We start from the raw sequence: 17,184 nt of genomic DNA on the forward strand, positions 1-17,184 counted from the left end.
TCCTTATTCAAAACTTATAATAGTAAGTGTTGCATGATGAGGAATGCTTAAATGATGGTTTTGTAGTGGTAGTGATTTTCTTTTTTGGCACACATGTAACTTTATAATTTAGTATAAATAAAGAATAAAAAGTAAAGCAATAAGGAGACAGAAAAATAAGATATTTTTAGGATGAATTATGATTTTAGTATATGAATTTTTTTACGTGAAATTAAAGTTCATTTTTTTTTCAAAATTTTGTTATGTTTTGCTTTATGAATGGATATTTTTAACTTAATTACATTACGTATCAAACTTTTTTTTCCAATCAATATTAAATTGGAAATTATCGAATTTTGTAAAAAATTCAAATGTTACTATGAAACGTATTTGATATATTAAAAAAATTAATGTAACTAGATTAAAAGGATTATATTTATTCATTTTGAAAGTTTGAAGATTAAAATGTATCAAAATTTTAAGAATGATCGAATTTCAATTTTGTATCAAATTCAAGGACTAAAAACATACTTAACCAACATTTTTATATTGGTTCATCTGACACGTAGACTCCATCCAATTTTTAATATAACATATTTAGTTATACTAAGTAGAATAATATTTTTAATGTAAGTATTTTTTGGACTCATGGTCACTTATTACTAACATTTTAAGTATTGTATAAACAGTATTAACTAAACTCTTAGAGTACTTTTTCTACAAATCACTCTTTTGATGAGTCACTTCTGACTCAATCAAGTATTTTGTTCGATTTTAGTAACTCTTTCAATTATTATTTCTACAAAGTCATTTATAAGTTAATTAAGCATGAATATTTTTTTTATATGAAACTTTCTATAAGCACACTAAGCAATATTTCAACTCTATACAAGTGGTTTATCACTTTTTTTTCCTGAATTCCTTATATTTACTCTGAAGAAAATAACTTTATAAGTATTTTTTGTTGAATAATTTGAACTTTTCTAAATGTTCTTTTATTAGTGAGCTTAATTGTTAATGTCGTTGAATGCACTTCTTTTTCTTTTACATAACCTTCAAGGAACCAAATGTTCTTATCTCTTATGAAACAATGTGTTCTTACTTGAGTTTGTCTAAACTCATACTACATAACAAATAACTCTTTTAGAATTGACAATGCAAGTAACACGGTATTATTGAAGAAAAATAACTTTAACTATTTATCTGATAGATCATTTGATGTGAATTGTGCTTTTGACATATCTTATTAATAAACAAAAATAAAAAAATATTTTTTGTAACATAAAATAAACATGTGTATATTTTCGTGTAGTATGAGATTAGCTTAAGTGGATGTGCTTTTCGCCTAAACATATCCATATATTGTCAAACATGAAATAAAACTACATAGTGTTGTATTGTTTTTGTCTACAGTTACATCTTATATTATCTATTATTAAACTAAATTATCGTTTTATAAATGAAACACAATAATGTTTTATACTAGATTATTTTTCCCTAAGTAATCAAGATCATAAAATGTTTAACTATCCTAAGAAGCTTACAATTAGCCCTAGCAGCCCAACAATTAGCCCAAATGCTTAGCTGGAATCTCAAACCTTAAAGCCTGAACTGCGTCTGCAACTGCTTCGCCAATATTAAGTTTTTTCATATGCAAACTTATCAAGCATTTGGATAACCAGACTAGTATACAATAAAAAAAAATGTCATATCCGTGTCTAAATTCATGGAAATACGTTATTATTTGTCTAACTTTTATAAGTTTTGGAGAATTTTTTGAAGAATACAATAATCAAGGTAATGAAAGTTTAGTTATGATTAGATTGTAACTTGTATTGATAATATTGAGTTGTTGAAGTTAGAATTAAATTTGTTAAGAAGATTTGAAATTAAGGATGAGGATATATAAATTATTACTTTTAGATGGTAATTGTTGGTTTTAGAATTGTGGTTGGATGTTGTAAGATTTTTATAATGAAAATATGTTTGGATATGTGTATTTGTATTTTTTAATACTAGGAAATCGCATGCTACTATATTTCTGGATTTGACTCTAAAGTTTTGGTATAAATTGAATCAATAATGTCCTTGTCGTTAATTGCTATGGACGGTGTTAACTTTCTTGTCTGGTGGAATGCTGAGGTATCATTTAATAACCACGTGGCACAATAAGAGGTCATGATGTGAATTTATTTGATTTTAAGTTTAAAAAAAGTTTAAAATAAAATAAGCTGGCAACCGTTCCCCCTTTAACCCCGTCATCGTTTTTCGGGGATCCGGCGATGACTCTGCCGCCGAACACGAAGGCTCCAACACTTTTGAGCTCTTTCACGACGACGGTGATGGCACTGGCCTCCGTCCGCTCTCGCCCACCATGTCGGAGTTCCTCCTCTGCTCAGGCTTCGACCGCCTACTCAAGCAATTCGCTTAGATGAACAGTGTGCCGCCACGAGTTAAAGGGGGTGTTAAATATGCAAACACATTTAACCTAGTGTTAATGCAATCAATTGTCGTATTTGGGTCCAGGCCATGATGGAGGTATGTGCAGATGGGTGTTCAAAAGTTTCGGTTTTGATTCTTCAGTTTTGCCTAATTTTAAAAATTATGTTTCTAGGTTCAAACAAATATACCTTGAATCTCATTAATGTAAAAATCAATAATTTTTCCTTAAAATTCATTGATTTTGGATGATACTGTGGGAAGGATGTATCGAAGAATGGGGTTCTAGCAGTGTTGATGAGCAGTGGGCATCGACCCTTTTGGCTTCCACAACTATAATGTTGAGTTCCCTGACTACTTTAAATAGAAGCTCTCTGGTTTAACATCTCCAAGAGCTTAAGTTTTCCTAACGAGACAATTCTCCGATTTCAAGTCGCGATAGATGACCCTGTGCTTGTGGCAGAGTTGCACAACCTCCACAATCGCCCTTCTGTTTGACAGCCTCAGACCCGAAACCGCACTTGCCATGGTGGTCTGCGTTGGAGAAGCTCGATTTGACGTCCTCGCGGCCACAGTGGCTGTGGATCTGCAGCAGTTTCCCATGGTAGGAGGAGCGAAGATCGCGACGGAGGGGAGGGTTTAGGAGGAGATGGTGGACGAGGCGTGCTAGCGTTTCACATCATAATGCAGAAACCCTAACCCTAGAATATGATTTTGAAAACGAAGGTGTGATTGAAACGAAGGTGACGGAAACGATGAAGAAGAAGAGTAAGAGAGTGTGAGTGAGTAGCAAGTGAGGTGAAGGTGGGTGTGTGAGGGTGTACGGTAACGATTGCAGATGCGGTTTTTTAGGAGCCAGGAACCTCGGGTTTTACGACATCATGCCCTTTTTTGACGTCGTCCAGTCAACAAGCCGTATTGTGCCACATCATTAAAAATGACACAGTCAGCAAGCCAGAATACAAAAATTTTAATGTCGTCCACAACAATTAATGGCAAGGTCATAATTGACTCAATTTTACATAAAAAGACCCAATTGAGCTGTTCCAAAATACGAGGACCTAATTGACACGAATCTGCACAAATAGAGACCTCCAAAATGATTAAACCAAAAAATAAAGATCTTAGGTTTCTACTGGGACATTAATCTTAATCACTATGGACTTGAGTTAGAAAAATGTTATTTTTTTTAAAATGTGTGTTAAATATTGAACCAAATACATTTAATTTACGGGTTAAATAGGTTTAGGTTGGATCAAAGTTGATCCTAATCTACTAATAATAATTTTTTATATTTTTATTATAGGATTTATTATATCTAATTAATAGGTTTATAATTTAATTTTTTTAAATATAAAATGTGATTTAATAATATTTGAATAGTTTAGATATTTAATTTATTTGTTTTCTCAAATTGTATAAGTTGAATTGAGTTAATTTAGTTTGATTGAATAGTAAAAAAAAGAATAAAATATTGTTAAAGAGTTAATTCACCAATCTAACAACTTGTAGTTGGACAAATTGAATCATCAAATTTTTTATTACTGAAAAGTAAATTAGATTGAGCTTATTTATTTGTAACTCAATTGTGATGAGTTCACAAAGTATGAGCTAGATTGAGTTATATTTATATCAATGTATTTATGGGTAGAAAATAATTTTGTTCATTTTTGTTAGAGTTATCAATCTGGTCCATTATGATTTTGAGTTGGGTTTGATTGAAAAAAAAGTTGCAAATTTCGACATGGACAAAAAATGAACCTAAAAAATGAAAACTCTAAACCTAAATGCTCTCATTGATTTGATTTAAAGGAGTGCATACTGTGCTCTCCAAGTGTGCTCCTTAATAGATTTGAAGCATATTGTGCTCCTTCGTTAACGGAATGTGCTCCTTCACAAGCATATTGTGCTTCTCCGATTGTGTTCCTTTCAATTATTCACTAGTACAAAAATCGCGTACAACGTCGAATATTTTGAGCTTTTAATGGCGAATTCGCAAACGGCATCATATTAGGAGACGTTAAATTTACGTCGAATTTAAAAAATTCGACAGTTAAATTAACGTCGAATTTTGTTAATATATGACGTTAACTTAATGTCAAATTTTGTCAATATTCAACGTTAATCAATTTTTTTTATTTTTTTAAATTAATTATGATCCTTTTTTCCAAATCTACGATACCTGAAAAGAAAAAAAAAACAACAAATTTCAGTTTTTGGTATTTTATAAAGCATGAACTATGAACGTGTAGTGTAATATCAATAACAAACAATAATAACCAACAACAAACAAGTTTAATCAAACAACAACAAACAAGTTCAACTATACAATGACAACAAACAATTAAGTTCAACAAAAAAAACAACAAACAAGTTCAACAAATAAATTCTTCAAAACGAAAACGAAAATTAACCTTCAAAAGGTGGGTTCGTCGGAATAAAGTTTCGTCACAGTGAGAGAGAAATCAGAATGCGCCTATGAAGGACAAGAGCATGGAAAAAATCAGTTAAAACAAATAAAAATCATACATAAAGTAATTAATTAACATGCATTTGTATCAAATGAAAGAAATATTACATGTGATGCTCGTCAAACTTCGTTCGACAAAAGTTTGAGAAGAGAAGAAGATATCGCGCGCTAAGATAAAGTTAATGAATTTTCAATCTCCCGCTCAAACTTTTATTAAATTTACTAACCTTTTAACGTCGAATTTAAAATTCATTCGACGTTTTATATCCTTTTACGTCGAATTACAATTCTAAACGACGTTTAATAATTGCATTTATTTACAAAAATGTCACCGCTTATTTTTAAAGTTGGTTATTCAATGGTGAGACGTTGAACGCGATTTTCGTACTAGTGATTGCTTCAAGGATGACGACAACCAGTTTAATTAAGTGAATCAGTCTGTTTAACCCACTAACCTATGATGAACATAACTGAGTTCAAATTTTTAGACTCGCTAATAAATAAGTTGAATTAGATTGACTTACTAAGTAATCAACCTATGATAGGCTGCGTCGAATAACCTACATTTGACAACTCTAGTTTTTGTTATGTTTTAGAAAATTGATAATAATTTATAAGTTTTTAATGAAATTTTAATAAAAAAAATAAATTTAAAATTAAATACACATGTAAAGCTGGTCTAGTTTGTGGTGTAAATGTGTCAATGGATCAATTGATTGACGATACTGCGATTTTGGATTTATCTTAGAATATCTAAAATTAGTTTGAAATATAATTAATAAGATTTTAAATAAATATTCATATGTTAGTTTCTTATAAATGAAATCATATTAAAATAAATTTAAATAATTATTAACATGCCACATTAGCTGATACTAAACTCAATTTTCTTAAGTAAGACTCTGAGTTTATTTTCCATTGAAAGTGTTTAATCAAGTTTTCGACAAAAATTAACAATTTACAGTGAATATTTTGTATTAGTAGGATGCTAAATTTTAAATATACAATTTAAAAAAAGAATCATATTTTACTTTATTTGTAAAGTTAACTTTAACTTGAATGACTTTTAGAAAATTAATATGTATAATTGAAAATAGTGTTTTTTTTAAGCTCAACACAAAAAAGAGCCACTAACTCCACACAATTTTGCAAATGATACGAATGGTACAAACGGTACGGTGAAGGATAACCACATGGGTGGGACCATGACCCAAACAAATATCAAATATGTGGTCCAAACTATATTGTCTTCTTCATATTCCTCCCTTACTCAATAATCTTGTTTTTGGACTTTCTAATTATTAGTTTTACTCACACATGTCTTAATTAGTAATCATGAACATCATTTGGATATTTGCACATTTGGCATATACTTCTTCCAATTAGAATCACAAGATTAAATTATAAATAAACACGTCTCTTTACAAAGCTTCTAAATCACACTAAAGAATGATCAAATTTGTTAGTCTTCGTTAGCAATAGCAAGATATTTTACCTCTTCAAAGTATACGTTGAACAAAATTATGGAAAGATTCATTTATAGTACAAGTTCTTTTTGGTACATATTCATGGTACAATTTGTTGTATCCTAAGATATTTTTTTAACAAAAGTATCCTAGGATATTTTAGCTCTGCAAAATACTGAAATTAAGATTATTAACTCACCTCATGTTTGTCAAAAATAAATTGTTTCGATTAATTTAGAACTTCTTAGAAGAATTCAACGTGTCATTCGAGTTTTGATGTGTAAATTGTTTTGTTCATTTTGTTATATAAATATTACTTCAAATTAAGCAACGTTTCTTTAAAATAAAATTTATTATTAGAGAATATAAAAAACTGTTATTTATATAAATACGACTGTTTATGCAGACAACGTTCCTTAAAGAAATATGTTTTGAATGAAAAAAAATTAGTAGAATATTTTAGGAATTAATATGAGGTTAATTGTAGAACTTATAAAATCAAATTAAGTCTTAGTGTACTAATTTGGTATGTGATAGAAAAAAATTTAAGTGAAAATGTTTACATACACTCATATTTTTTAAAGTAAAAATTTAATCCAAATCTCATAATACTCTACTAAAAAAGTATAAAAAAAATTAAATATAAGTTTAAATTGATTTTGACTTAGGACAAGAATTATAGTAGACTTTAAGTCTATTATATAGTCACTGACATTCATTCTAATGTTTATTTTAGATGATATATAACTTTTCCATATATACCATAAATTATACTGTCATAAAGAGTATACTCATGAAAGTTAATTAATGTTCATGTATAAGTACCACACACCCTATCAATATTAGCTAATGTCTTTATAAAATTATCACAACTTTTAGCTTCACTGCTAGCAGCATAAGGCCATCTTCGCAATAGTGATCTTCTCTCAAAATTTTGTGTTACATTTGACAATAATTATAAATATCATTGCAACTTTAACAATTAAGGATACTTCTCTAACGATAAGAAATTCATCTTTTTTTTTTTTGAATATCCTCGTGAGCCATAAATTCTAATATCATTTAGATGAGAAAACATGAAGAACATCAATTTTTTTAACTGGATTAAACTTTTAGACTCTGAAAAATAACTCAAAGAACTTTCATTCTCATATAATATAACACCTCCACACAAAAAACTCAATTCAACAATTTGAATATACTCTAATAATCATATACAAACAAAATTCATCTTGAAGTCAAGAGAGTCACATGCAAAAACATTACTCTTTTCCAAAATCATAGTAAAAAAAATGAATAAAGATTAACTTAAATAAATTTTATTATTCTTTGCCGTAATATTTATGATGGATTATAATATTTCAAGTAATTTAAAATCTTAGAGAAAAATCATAGAATTTCTTTTTATAAAAATAGTAATTATTTTAAAATAAAATATAAACAATGAATTATTCTATTTAAAATATAATAAAATATTTAAATTTTATGTATAAAAGATCACTTCTTTTCTTAACTATTTTATTGGTATAAATCTCTTACATATAGCAAACTAAATAACTTTAAACACATTTTTATACCACATATAATCTTAATTAAGCTTAATTTTTAATTTGTATATATATATATATATATATATATATATATATATATGTATCTTGAACAGTTATCATAACTTTTTCTTCAAAATTTTAAAGTTTTATTATTGTCTCGTCCGTTTATTCATATTTGAAAATAGAATAATAAGATCATTATATCTTATCTTGTGTTTTTCAATTATTAAACTAACATTTAATAATTTAGAGAAAAAAATTGTCCATATATAGTTGCAGAGTCAAAGGTGGATCACAATGATGGATCACGATGACCAGGACAAAAATATGCACACAGGATAAGATATGCACTGCATCCGCATGTTTTAATTCCTTAATTCTCATTATGAAAACATATATACTACCATTCTTACGTCATATTATAATCATTTGAAAAGATAAGCGTGTGTTAGCATATTATAATCATGAATGTAATTACAAACCTGTCCTCTAAACTTCTTCATATTTTAACTCCTTACAGTAAATATTATTTCACGTCACAACCTTTAATGTGTTCATTATGTTTTTGCTCTTTTATAGACACTTATATTAAAAATATAATAGTTATATAATTGTTTATTTGATTATATATTATCTAAATTTTTATATATATTCTTAGATCTAATTACTTATGTACTTTTATATTTTTCTGAATTATTTTATGTATTTTTTACATATATCTATATTATTTAACTAGACTGATTTTTCTATTTTATTGGTAATGTATGAGAGATAATAATACAAAATAATATATATAATACTTTTATCTAAATTTGGATATAAAACTAAAATTCATGTTTTTTTTTTAAATTTAATTTTTAAATTTTAAAAATAAATAAATATGATTCTTATTTAGTTAAACACTATAAATAATTCAAATACTAATATAAAAAAATAATATTGGATAGGTTAAAAGTAATTAAAACAATTGAGTTTGGATAGCTATATTTATATAATTTTTAAAGTTTGACGAGGAATCATTATCAAAATTTAAAACAAGCAAAATTTAATTTTGATTTAATGCGAAGATTTTATGTTTGCTCAAATAATTAATAAAAGAGGGGTATTTTGGAGAAGAAATGAACTGAGCAATTTCCAGGAAGGTGCTTGAGGAATGCAAGCAAAACCACTAAAGCAAAGAAAGAGACGGTTGATTGGGTATTGTTGTGTTATGTTGTGTTCTTCTCTTCCCAAAACAAACAGCTACACGCTTCGAACACGCAATCTTCAAACATATTCCTTTTCTTTTTATCTCTGAATTCCTTCTTCTCTCTCACCACTTATCATCTTCATCATCTCAAACACAAACATATTTGAAGAAAGCAAAGATCCATACTAATTTATCGAACCTGTTTCGTAACACGCAGACAACATAGGAAAAGGAAAAATGAACGGGAAGCCGGTGAGACCTCTTACACGTTTGGGAAAGTACGAGCTCGGAAAAACCATCGGCGAGGGAAGCTTTGCTAAGGTCAAGTTCGCAAAGAATGTTGAGAACGGAAACCATGTAGCAATCAAAATCCTCGACCGTAGCCACGTACTCAGCCACAAGATGACGGAACAGGTAACAATGATGCTCCAATTCAACTAGACATCATATACGACATAACCTTCTGATCACTTTATTATAATTTATTTAAACCAACCCTTAGTTTCTACTTTTATTTTAAGGTTGCTCATTACTAGTGCAGCCTCTGTAATTTGTGTTATGGAGTTTTTATGTTTTTTCTGCCTTTGATTTTGACAGTTGAAGAAAGAAATTTCAGCGATGAAGATGATCAATCATCCGAACGTTGTCAAAATTTATGAGGTATGACACACTTCTCTACTTTTTTTTATATGAACAGTGAACAACATCGAACACTGTTTCAACGTTGCTACCAGAATTTAGAAAATTGAACTTTTTATAAAATGTTATTGCTAATGTTACTGATGATATTATAACTGTCTTTTTTTTCGTGGTAGATTGTGGAAATGGCAAGATCTCTGTTTTTATAAAAGGGGATTCTTCATCTACAAAACGATTTTTTTTATATAATTACCTCTTTTTTTTTTCAGATTCTGTTTAAAATTTTTAAGTCGATTCTTCAATTTTTTAATCTTAATTTTTAAAAGATTAATGTAATTTGATTTTTTTATTAATTCTTTTGAAGGGTATAAAAAAAATTTCGTCAAAATTAAAGTTGTTAATAAAAATGTTTTACTTTGTTATTGATATAATTAACATAATTTTTTTGATTAAATTTTTTTAATCTATTTTAAGAATTTAATAAAAGAATAAAATTACATCAATATTTTTCAAATGAGACTAAAAAATCTGAAAATGAAATAATTAAATCTGAATAAAAGCAATGAATGAAAGTCAAATATATCCCAGTGGAGCACGTGATAAAGTTGCAGATTTTCTTGGAGTGCGTAAAGAAATAAATTGAGGTTAACTGTATTTACCTTCTGATACTGTGGGCCCAATATTCCTTTTTTCAACGAACTCAGTTCTTCTTTGTTTTAAGATTTCCCTTCGGGTTAATCTTAGTTTACAGATTGACTAAAATTGTATAATGTAAAAACTCTGTTATCTAATAAAATTATTCATTTAAAACAGCTATCTTAAAATTCATATTTGTAATAATTTTTTAATTAATATGTAGAATTTTCATACTATAGTGCATTCTTGAGTTATACAGTAAACTCTAAATAATTGAACAGTGGTTAATTGATCATTTTCAGATATATGGAACTTGTGTGTATTTGTGTTATGTGCATACTCAAAGTCACTAACAGTTCTCTGTTTAAGCATAGGTGATGGCAAGCAAAACAAAGATCTACATTGTCCTAGAATTGATTAATGGAGGAGAACTATTTGACAAAATAGTAAGTTGCTCATTCATTTCATATTATATATATATATTAGAATAACTGTCAGTACATTGATATTTTCTTCGGATCATGCATAATTTGATTTGTAGGCTCAAAGTGGGAGACTTAAAGAGGATGAAGCAAGAAGTTATTTCCACCAACTAATCAATGCAGTTGATTACTGCCATAGTAGAGGGGTGTATCACAGAGATTTGAAGGTCTATCATTATCTACCACAATCCTCTCCTGTAATTTAATAAATAGATTCATTAGTCATATACGTGTGAGCAGGAATCAATTATTTTCCTTCTTGAGTTGAATTAGGGATCATACTCATATTCAATACTCAATGTATTTTGCAGCCAGAGAATCTTCTTCTGGACTCAAATGGCGTTCTGAAAATTTCAGATTTTGGATTAAGTACCTACGCACAGAAGGTAAGACATGTGCATATATATATATATATATATATATATATATATATATATATATATATATATATATATATATATATATATATATATATATACATGTTTGCCACGCCATACAATTACCTTATGTACATGTTATGCATTTCTGGTTTGGCCATAAGAAGTATAAGTGCTTAATGGAATTCCTGTGTCTCATTTTTAATTTGCATGAAATTAGGACCTTGTTTTAACTCTTAACTAAATGTGTTTATTACAGGAGGATGAACTTCTCCGCACTGCTTGTGGAACACCAAATTATGTTGCTCCTGAGGTACCTACTTTCTCTTTTTAAGGATCAGATCCAAAACTAGATTTGCAACTCAAGCTGCATTGGAATTTATATGGTACACCGTTTATGTTAGGTGCTTAATGATAGAGGTTATGTTGGTTCTACATCTGATATCTGGTCCTGTGGAGTCATTCTCTTTGTGCTGATGGCTGGTTACTTGCCCTTTGATGAGCCAAGTCAAATGGCATTGTACAAAAAGGTAAGTAATATCAGAATATCATCCGTTAGAAGAATGAATGAAAGAAAAGTTGCTTATGTCAAAACCTGAACATACTTTCCAGATATGCAGGGCTCAGTTTACATGTCCATCATGGTTTTCCTCTGAGGCAAAGAAGCTATTGAAGCGTATTCTTGATCCAAACCCTTTGACAGTGAGTTCTGAACCCGACAGCTTTCTTATTTCACATGTTCTACCTGGATATGATATATGAATTTTAATCAATTCACAGGAATTAAAAAATTACTTAATTTTGTTAATAGTATTAAACTTGTATATAATCTGTTTTACTATTTTACATCACCCTTAAAATTGTCACTTATCACATAAATCTTTTACCTAATTACTTTCCATGTAATCAACTAATGCACTATAAGTCATCTTTCCCACTCAGGATAGAGAAAAATGGTCTTACTTACTGGGACCGAGGAGTAGTATTTGTTTGCCTTCTTGGGCCCTTTTGTCCTGATTATGTTTTGCAATCATGTAATCACCCTTCAATATCTTTTAGGTGAAGCGTATCTTGCAGTTGGTATATACTTTTATTAACTTTGAGTTGCTTTTTGCAGAGGATAAAAATTCCTGAAATCTTAGAAGATGAATGGTTCAGAAAAGGATACAAACCAGCAATTTTTACAGAGGAAGAAGATGTCAATGTAGATGATGTTGCTGCTGCTTTCAATGATTCTAAGGTGCTTTGTTTATGACAATACTTCTTTCCATTTTTCATTTACATTGTTACTATTCTTTGGAAGTCCAAGAAAGAAAGTGTTGAAGCTGTTCTCAAGTTATATATTTGTTCTCTCTGATATGTAGGAAACTTTTGTGACGGAGACAAAAGAGAAACCAGTGTCAATGAATGCTTTTGAGCTCATATCTAGGTCTCAAAGCTTTAATCTTGAAAATTTATTTGAGAAGCAGACAGTAAGTAAAAATTAGTATTCTTTCATGATACATAAGTGTAATGCATTATAAAGGTTTTATTCAAATTACAAGTCACTTTCAAAACTGTGAACTTGGTTTCTGGATCAACTTTTGGTTGATTTATGTTTTCTTAAGAGCCTGATCTGAATTCATTTATTTCTATTGATAAGGAGATATAATTATTCTTTCAGGCTAATGATGCTTGTTTCTTCATTTTTGTTTAAACTCAATACAGAATGGGATTGTTAGGAGAGAAACAAGTTTTACATCACAGCGTCCTGCAAATGAAATCATGTCAAAAATTGAGGAAGCTGCCAAGCCCCTGGGATTTAATGTTCACAAGAGAAATTATAAGGTTATAGTTTATCTCAGAACACTTATTACCTGCATTAGTCTGCTTTCTACTCACCAAGAACCATCTTTCATGTGATCGATTTTTGTAAAGGAGAAACAGTAACACACTGAATGAATTAGTCTAAAAACATTCTTTTCATAATTACAAGGGATAAAATAATCTATGGTTGATTAAATGGTTTAATCAAGATGAAAACAATGTTCTAACTTAATCGGATTAAATTATGCAGATGAAGCTGCAAGGTGATAAGAGCGGAAGGAAGGGTCACCTTTCAGTAGCTACAGAGGTACTGAGTCATTCTTTTACTGTTGCAGACCTTTTCTGTGGTTACAGAAGAAAAAAATTCCATTTTTTCCTTCTGTAACCTTATTCATCTAATGGCAAAGATAGCAAGATTGATTCTTTATTTACTAATTTCTGTTCAACGGATGTACTTGACCTGACTTATGTTTGTGCTGCTTTGAATATGGTAACAGGTTTTTGAAGTGGCTCCCTCCTTGCACATGGTGGAGCTTCGAAAGACTGGAGGTGACACACTGGAATTTCACAAGGCATGTGAATATATTCTAAAGTTCTCCAAGAACTGATGAATTCAACCCTTTTACATGAAGTCTGATCCATTTCCTACACATGTTAAGGAAGGAGCAATGACATCATGTTAAATGGTCAATGTCTCAGTTATTTTATGTCGCTGATTGATGCTAACCTTGTTTCCGGAATCATTTGCAGTTTTACAAAATCTTTTCATCAGGGTTGCAAGACGTAGTGTGGCATTCTGAAGCAAAAATATGAAGAATCAAGGTATAATCACGGTAGCCTTATCAAATTCATTCACTGAATTTCTCACCTATTCATTTGTTTATTATGATGCTGCAGGTGTACATCATGCACTTATTTTTGTTCAAGTGGTTAGCTAAGATTGGAGCATGTTGAGTTTTAATAAAACTAGACACAATGAGCGATATTTCATGACCTTAATTCAACGGCTCAAGTAACTTAGAGAATAATTATAGTTGGTCAAAGAGAAATGAGTATAATCAAGCGTATGCTTATTTCTCAGTTTCCAACTCCTTGAACGGATGTTTGCAGGGAGAGTTCTTTGATTTCTTTTGTATTGAAAGTACGTTTATAGGCTGATTAATGGGTTTCCAAGCATATGTTTAATTTTTCTTTTAATGAAGAGAATGTATTTCTTATTTTGTAATTTTGGCTTTTTGGGATTTCAATTTCATTAGTTAAGTCCTTCAAATATTCAAAATATGTTCAGAAAAGAAAATAATTCTGAATCAGTTTTGAGTCATTTTCATCTGCATCGATTTTACACTTCCTCTGCATCGATTTTCATCTGCATTAACACTCTGTATGTTCTGTTCTTTTATACCATGTCATTCAATAGATATATCATGTACCTTATCTTTTCTCATATATAATAACTACTTTAATAGAAAATAGTTTAAAAACAATTTTAACACCTATATAATTTCATAAATGAATGTCGATAAATGATGAGGATTTGAAAACCTAAAATGACAAGGAACAATTGGTACCCAATGATCTTAATCAAAAGTTTACGGAGAAAAATTATAAATATAAGTCAAATGTATGATTGTTGACATATTTAATATGCATTTAATATTGTTTTGACTCATCAAACTTAAGTTAACTTGTGCATCATAATGTCTTTAACCGGTATCCACTGATCGATTAACGAATAGATCACCTTAACACGGGTGGACATCGTGAAGTATAAGAACTAAGAAATTGTTTAAGTAGATGTTCGATCCTACATCTGCAACATTTTGGCGTCTAACATGGAGTCGATCGATCACTCCTTTAAAACTTATGATGACCACAAGAAATGTGACGAGCAACGTTGTGCTAGTAGAAGCTTCAGACGATTAGTTGGATCGAGGGCGATCATGAAAAGGTGCAGAAGCAAATGGATGATATGTAGAGGAGGTAAGAGGAGTTAAGGGCATTGTGAGTTAAGAACCCTACCTTTAGGCTAGAATATCTCACTAAAGTCAATACCTTCTTTCTTAGCATATCCTTTTACTATCAATCTAGCATGATATCATTCCACTTGATTGTTGCCATAAGGCTTGATCTTATATACTCATTTTGCAACCAATGACTTTTCAACCTTTTGGAAGTTCATCAAGCCTTCATGTCTTGTTTATGTGAAAAGCCTCAATTTCTTCTTATATTGTAGCTATCCACAAAGAAGCTTTTGGATCACTCACAGCCTTTTGAAAAGTTGAAGGTTCTCCTTCTTCACTTAGCAAACAATACACATCATGATTGATCATGACATATTGTGAATGCCAAGATGGTTCGACTCTTTCTTTTGTTGATCGTCAGATTTCTTCATCATTAACCTCATTTGGCTCATCTTCTTCGTGCTCCTCCTTTGACCATGGAGAATCTTCTCAAGAGTTCTTCTCTATATGTACTACGACTTTTTCCTTCTTGAAGTTGTCATTTGTCTACTCCCTTTGCAGTTTATTTTCTACAGAGACTACATTCCTTCTGATAATAACTTTGAGGACAATGGGATCCCACAAGAGATACCTTTTCAAATTGTCAGCATAACCCAAGAATATACATTTCATAGATTTTGGATCTAACTTCGTTCTTTTTTGGGAGTTGTACATCAAGTACATCAGACAACCAAACATACAGAAGGATGAATAATCAGTTGGTTTGTCATTCTACATGTCCATTGGAGTTTTCAACCAGATCACTGTTGAGGTGATCAATTTATCAAGTAATAGACAATTTTCACCGCTTCTGCAAAGAAAGACTTGGCTACTCCTGCAGTTTGCAACATAGCTTTTGTTCTTTTTATAAGAGTTATGTTCATGCACTCTATTACAACATTCTGTTAAGATGTATGTGGAACAAAAAATTATTCAATAATACCCTCTTGCTTACAGAATGCTAGAAAGTTTGCATCTACATATTCTCCTCCATTGGTTGTCCTTAAACACTTGATTCTTTTTTCAGTTTCAACTTGTGCTTTGAACTCCTTGAACTAAGCAAGCACATCTGATTTCTTCTTAATTGAGTACAACCACAATCTCCTAGAGTAATAATCAATGAATGATACAAAAATTTTGCTCTTTTGAAAAATAATGATGACGATTTCCACACATTAGAATTAATCAAACTCAATGTGTTTACTTCTGCTAGTCACTCTAGCAAACTTTAGTTTATATTGTTTGCTTATCACACATTATTCTCAAAAAGATAAATCAACCTCTTTAAGCTTGAGTAGGAGATTATGTTTCGCAACTCACTTTGACATATACTCCAAACTTGAAATAAATTAATTTCCAATATTTAAATTTGAATATACTATTTTACTTGCATTGCAATTTTAAAATAATAATATATAAAGATTTGAAACTTTAAAATACAAAAAAAAGTATTCTATTTATAAAAAAATGTTAAAAATAAGATTAATTGATAGTAAATGCAATCTTATTCTCTAAATTAATTTCATAGAAATTGAATGAAGCTTAAATACATTTTTTTAAATGGTTTTAAAGTTACCAAAAACCTATCTTAACAAAGTTTGTCATATATTAAACTCAGTATCGAATCACTCATCAATATCTATAAATTACAAATAAATAAAACTATAAAACTAAATATTAATTTTTATTATTTTCACAATCCAAAATGTTTTGCTAACTCTACTTGAAATTGTATCTTAGTTATATAATCAACGCTAATTCATATGTTTCCATTCTAAAAGTATTTCAAAGACCAGTTAATCAACCCTTTCACAAAACACTTCCATTTGAAATGTTCTAAATAATTTTTTTTTTTTAAAAAGAGCTTAATGCATACCATACGTGATTCATCGGAGAGAATTTTTGTAAAAGTGAAGTGACATCTTATTTACATAATGAGAAATTTGGAAACATGAATGACATATTAAAATTAGTTTTTAGTTAATTAGCAATGATAGAAACAAACACATTGTTTAGCCTGTGCAATAACACACTCTGAGGCGATCAAAATGCTATTAAACATATATTGACATAACACCGCACACCCATTGAAGTCACAATCACCATATTCCACCACCTTCTCACACAATGAGTTTTTAACTCCAACCACTT

At 29.7% G+C, this 17,184-nt stretch overlaps 1 protein-coding gene across 1 annotated transcript; it reads left to right on the top strand.

The window, feature by feature from the left end:
* Positions 1–9,090: 9,090 nt before the first annotated feature.
* On the top strand, positions 9,091–14,258 carry CIPK9 (CBL-interacting protein kinase 9). Its single transcript, XM_047318141.2, has 15 exons — positions 9,091–9,507; positions 9,691–9,753; positions 10,743–10,814; positions 10,910–11,017; positions 11,162–11,236; positions 11,487–11,540; positions 11,632–11,757; positions 11,840–11,929; positions 12,345–12,467; positions 12,592–12,699; positions 12,935–13,054; positions 13,284–13,340; positions 13,531–13,605; positions 13,784–13,855; positions 13,931–14,258. Exons 1-14 carry the CDS (start codon positions 9,331–9,333, stop codon positions 13,844–13,846), a joined length of 1,311 nt encoding a protein of 436 aa, XP_047174097.1. The 5' UTR covers positions 9,091–9,330; the 3' UTR covers positions 13,847–13,855; positions 13,931–14,258.
* The last annotated feature ends 2,926 nt before the right edge of the window (positions 14,259–17,184 follow it).

This window comes from Vigna umbellata, chromosome 11, assembly GCF_029865625.1.
Source record: "Vigna umbellata cultivar VRB3 chromosome 11, Vumbellata_1.0, whole genome shotgun sequence".
In the NCBI taxonomy this organism is placed as follows: domain Eukaryota; kingdom Viridiplantae; phylum Streptophyta; class Magnoliopsida; order Fabales; family Fabaceae; genus Vigna; species Vigna umbellata.

Coding starts and splice junctions, on each gene's coding strand:
- CIPK9 (XM_047318141.2), top strand. CDS start 9,331: ATGAACGGGAAGCCGGTGAGACCTCTTACACGTTTGGGAAAGTACGAG. Junction 11,930..12,344: donor TTGATCCAAACCCTTTGACA/GTGAGTTCTGAA, acceptor TGCTTTTTGCAG/AGGATAAAAATTCCTGAAAT. Junction 13,055..13,283: donor TTCACAAGAGAAATTATAAG/GTTATAGTTTAT, acceptor TAAATTATGCAG/ATGAAGCTGCAAGGTGATAA.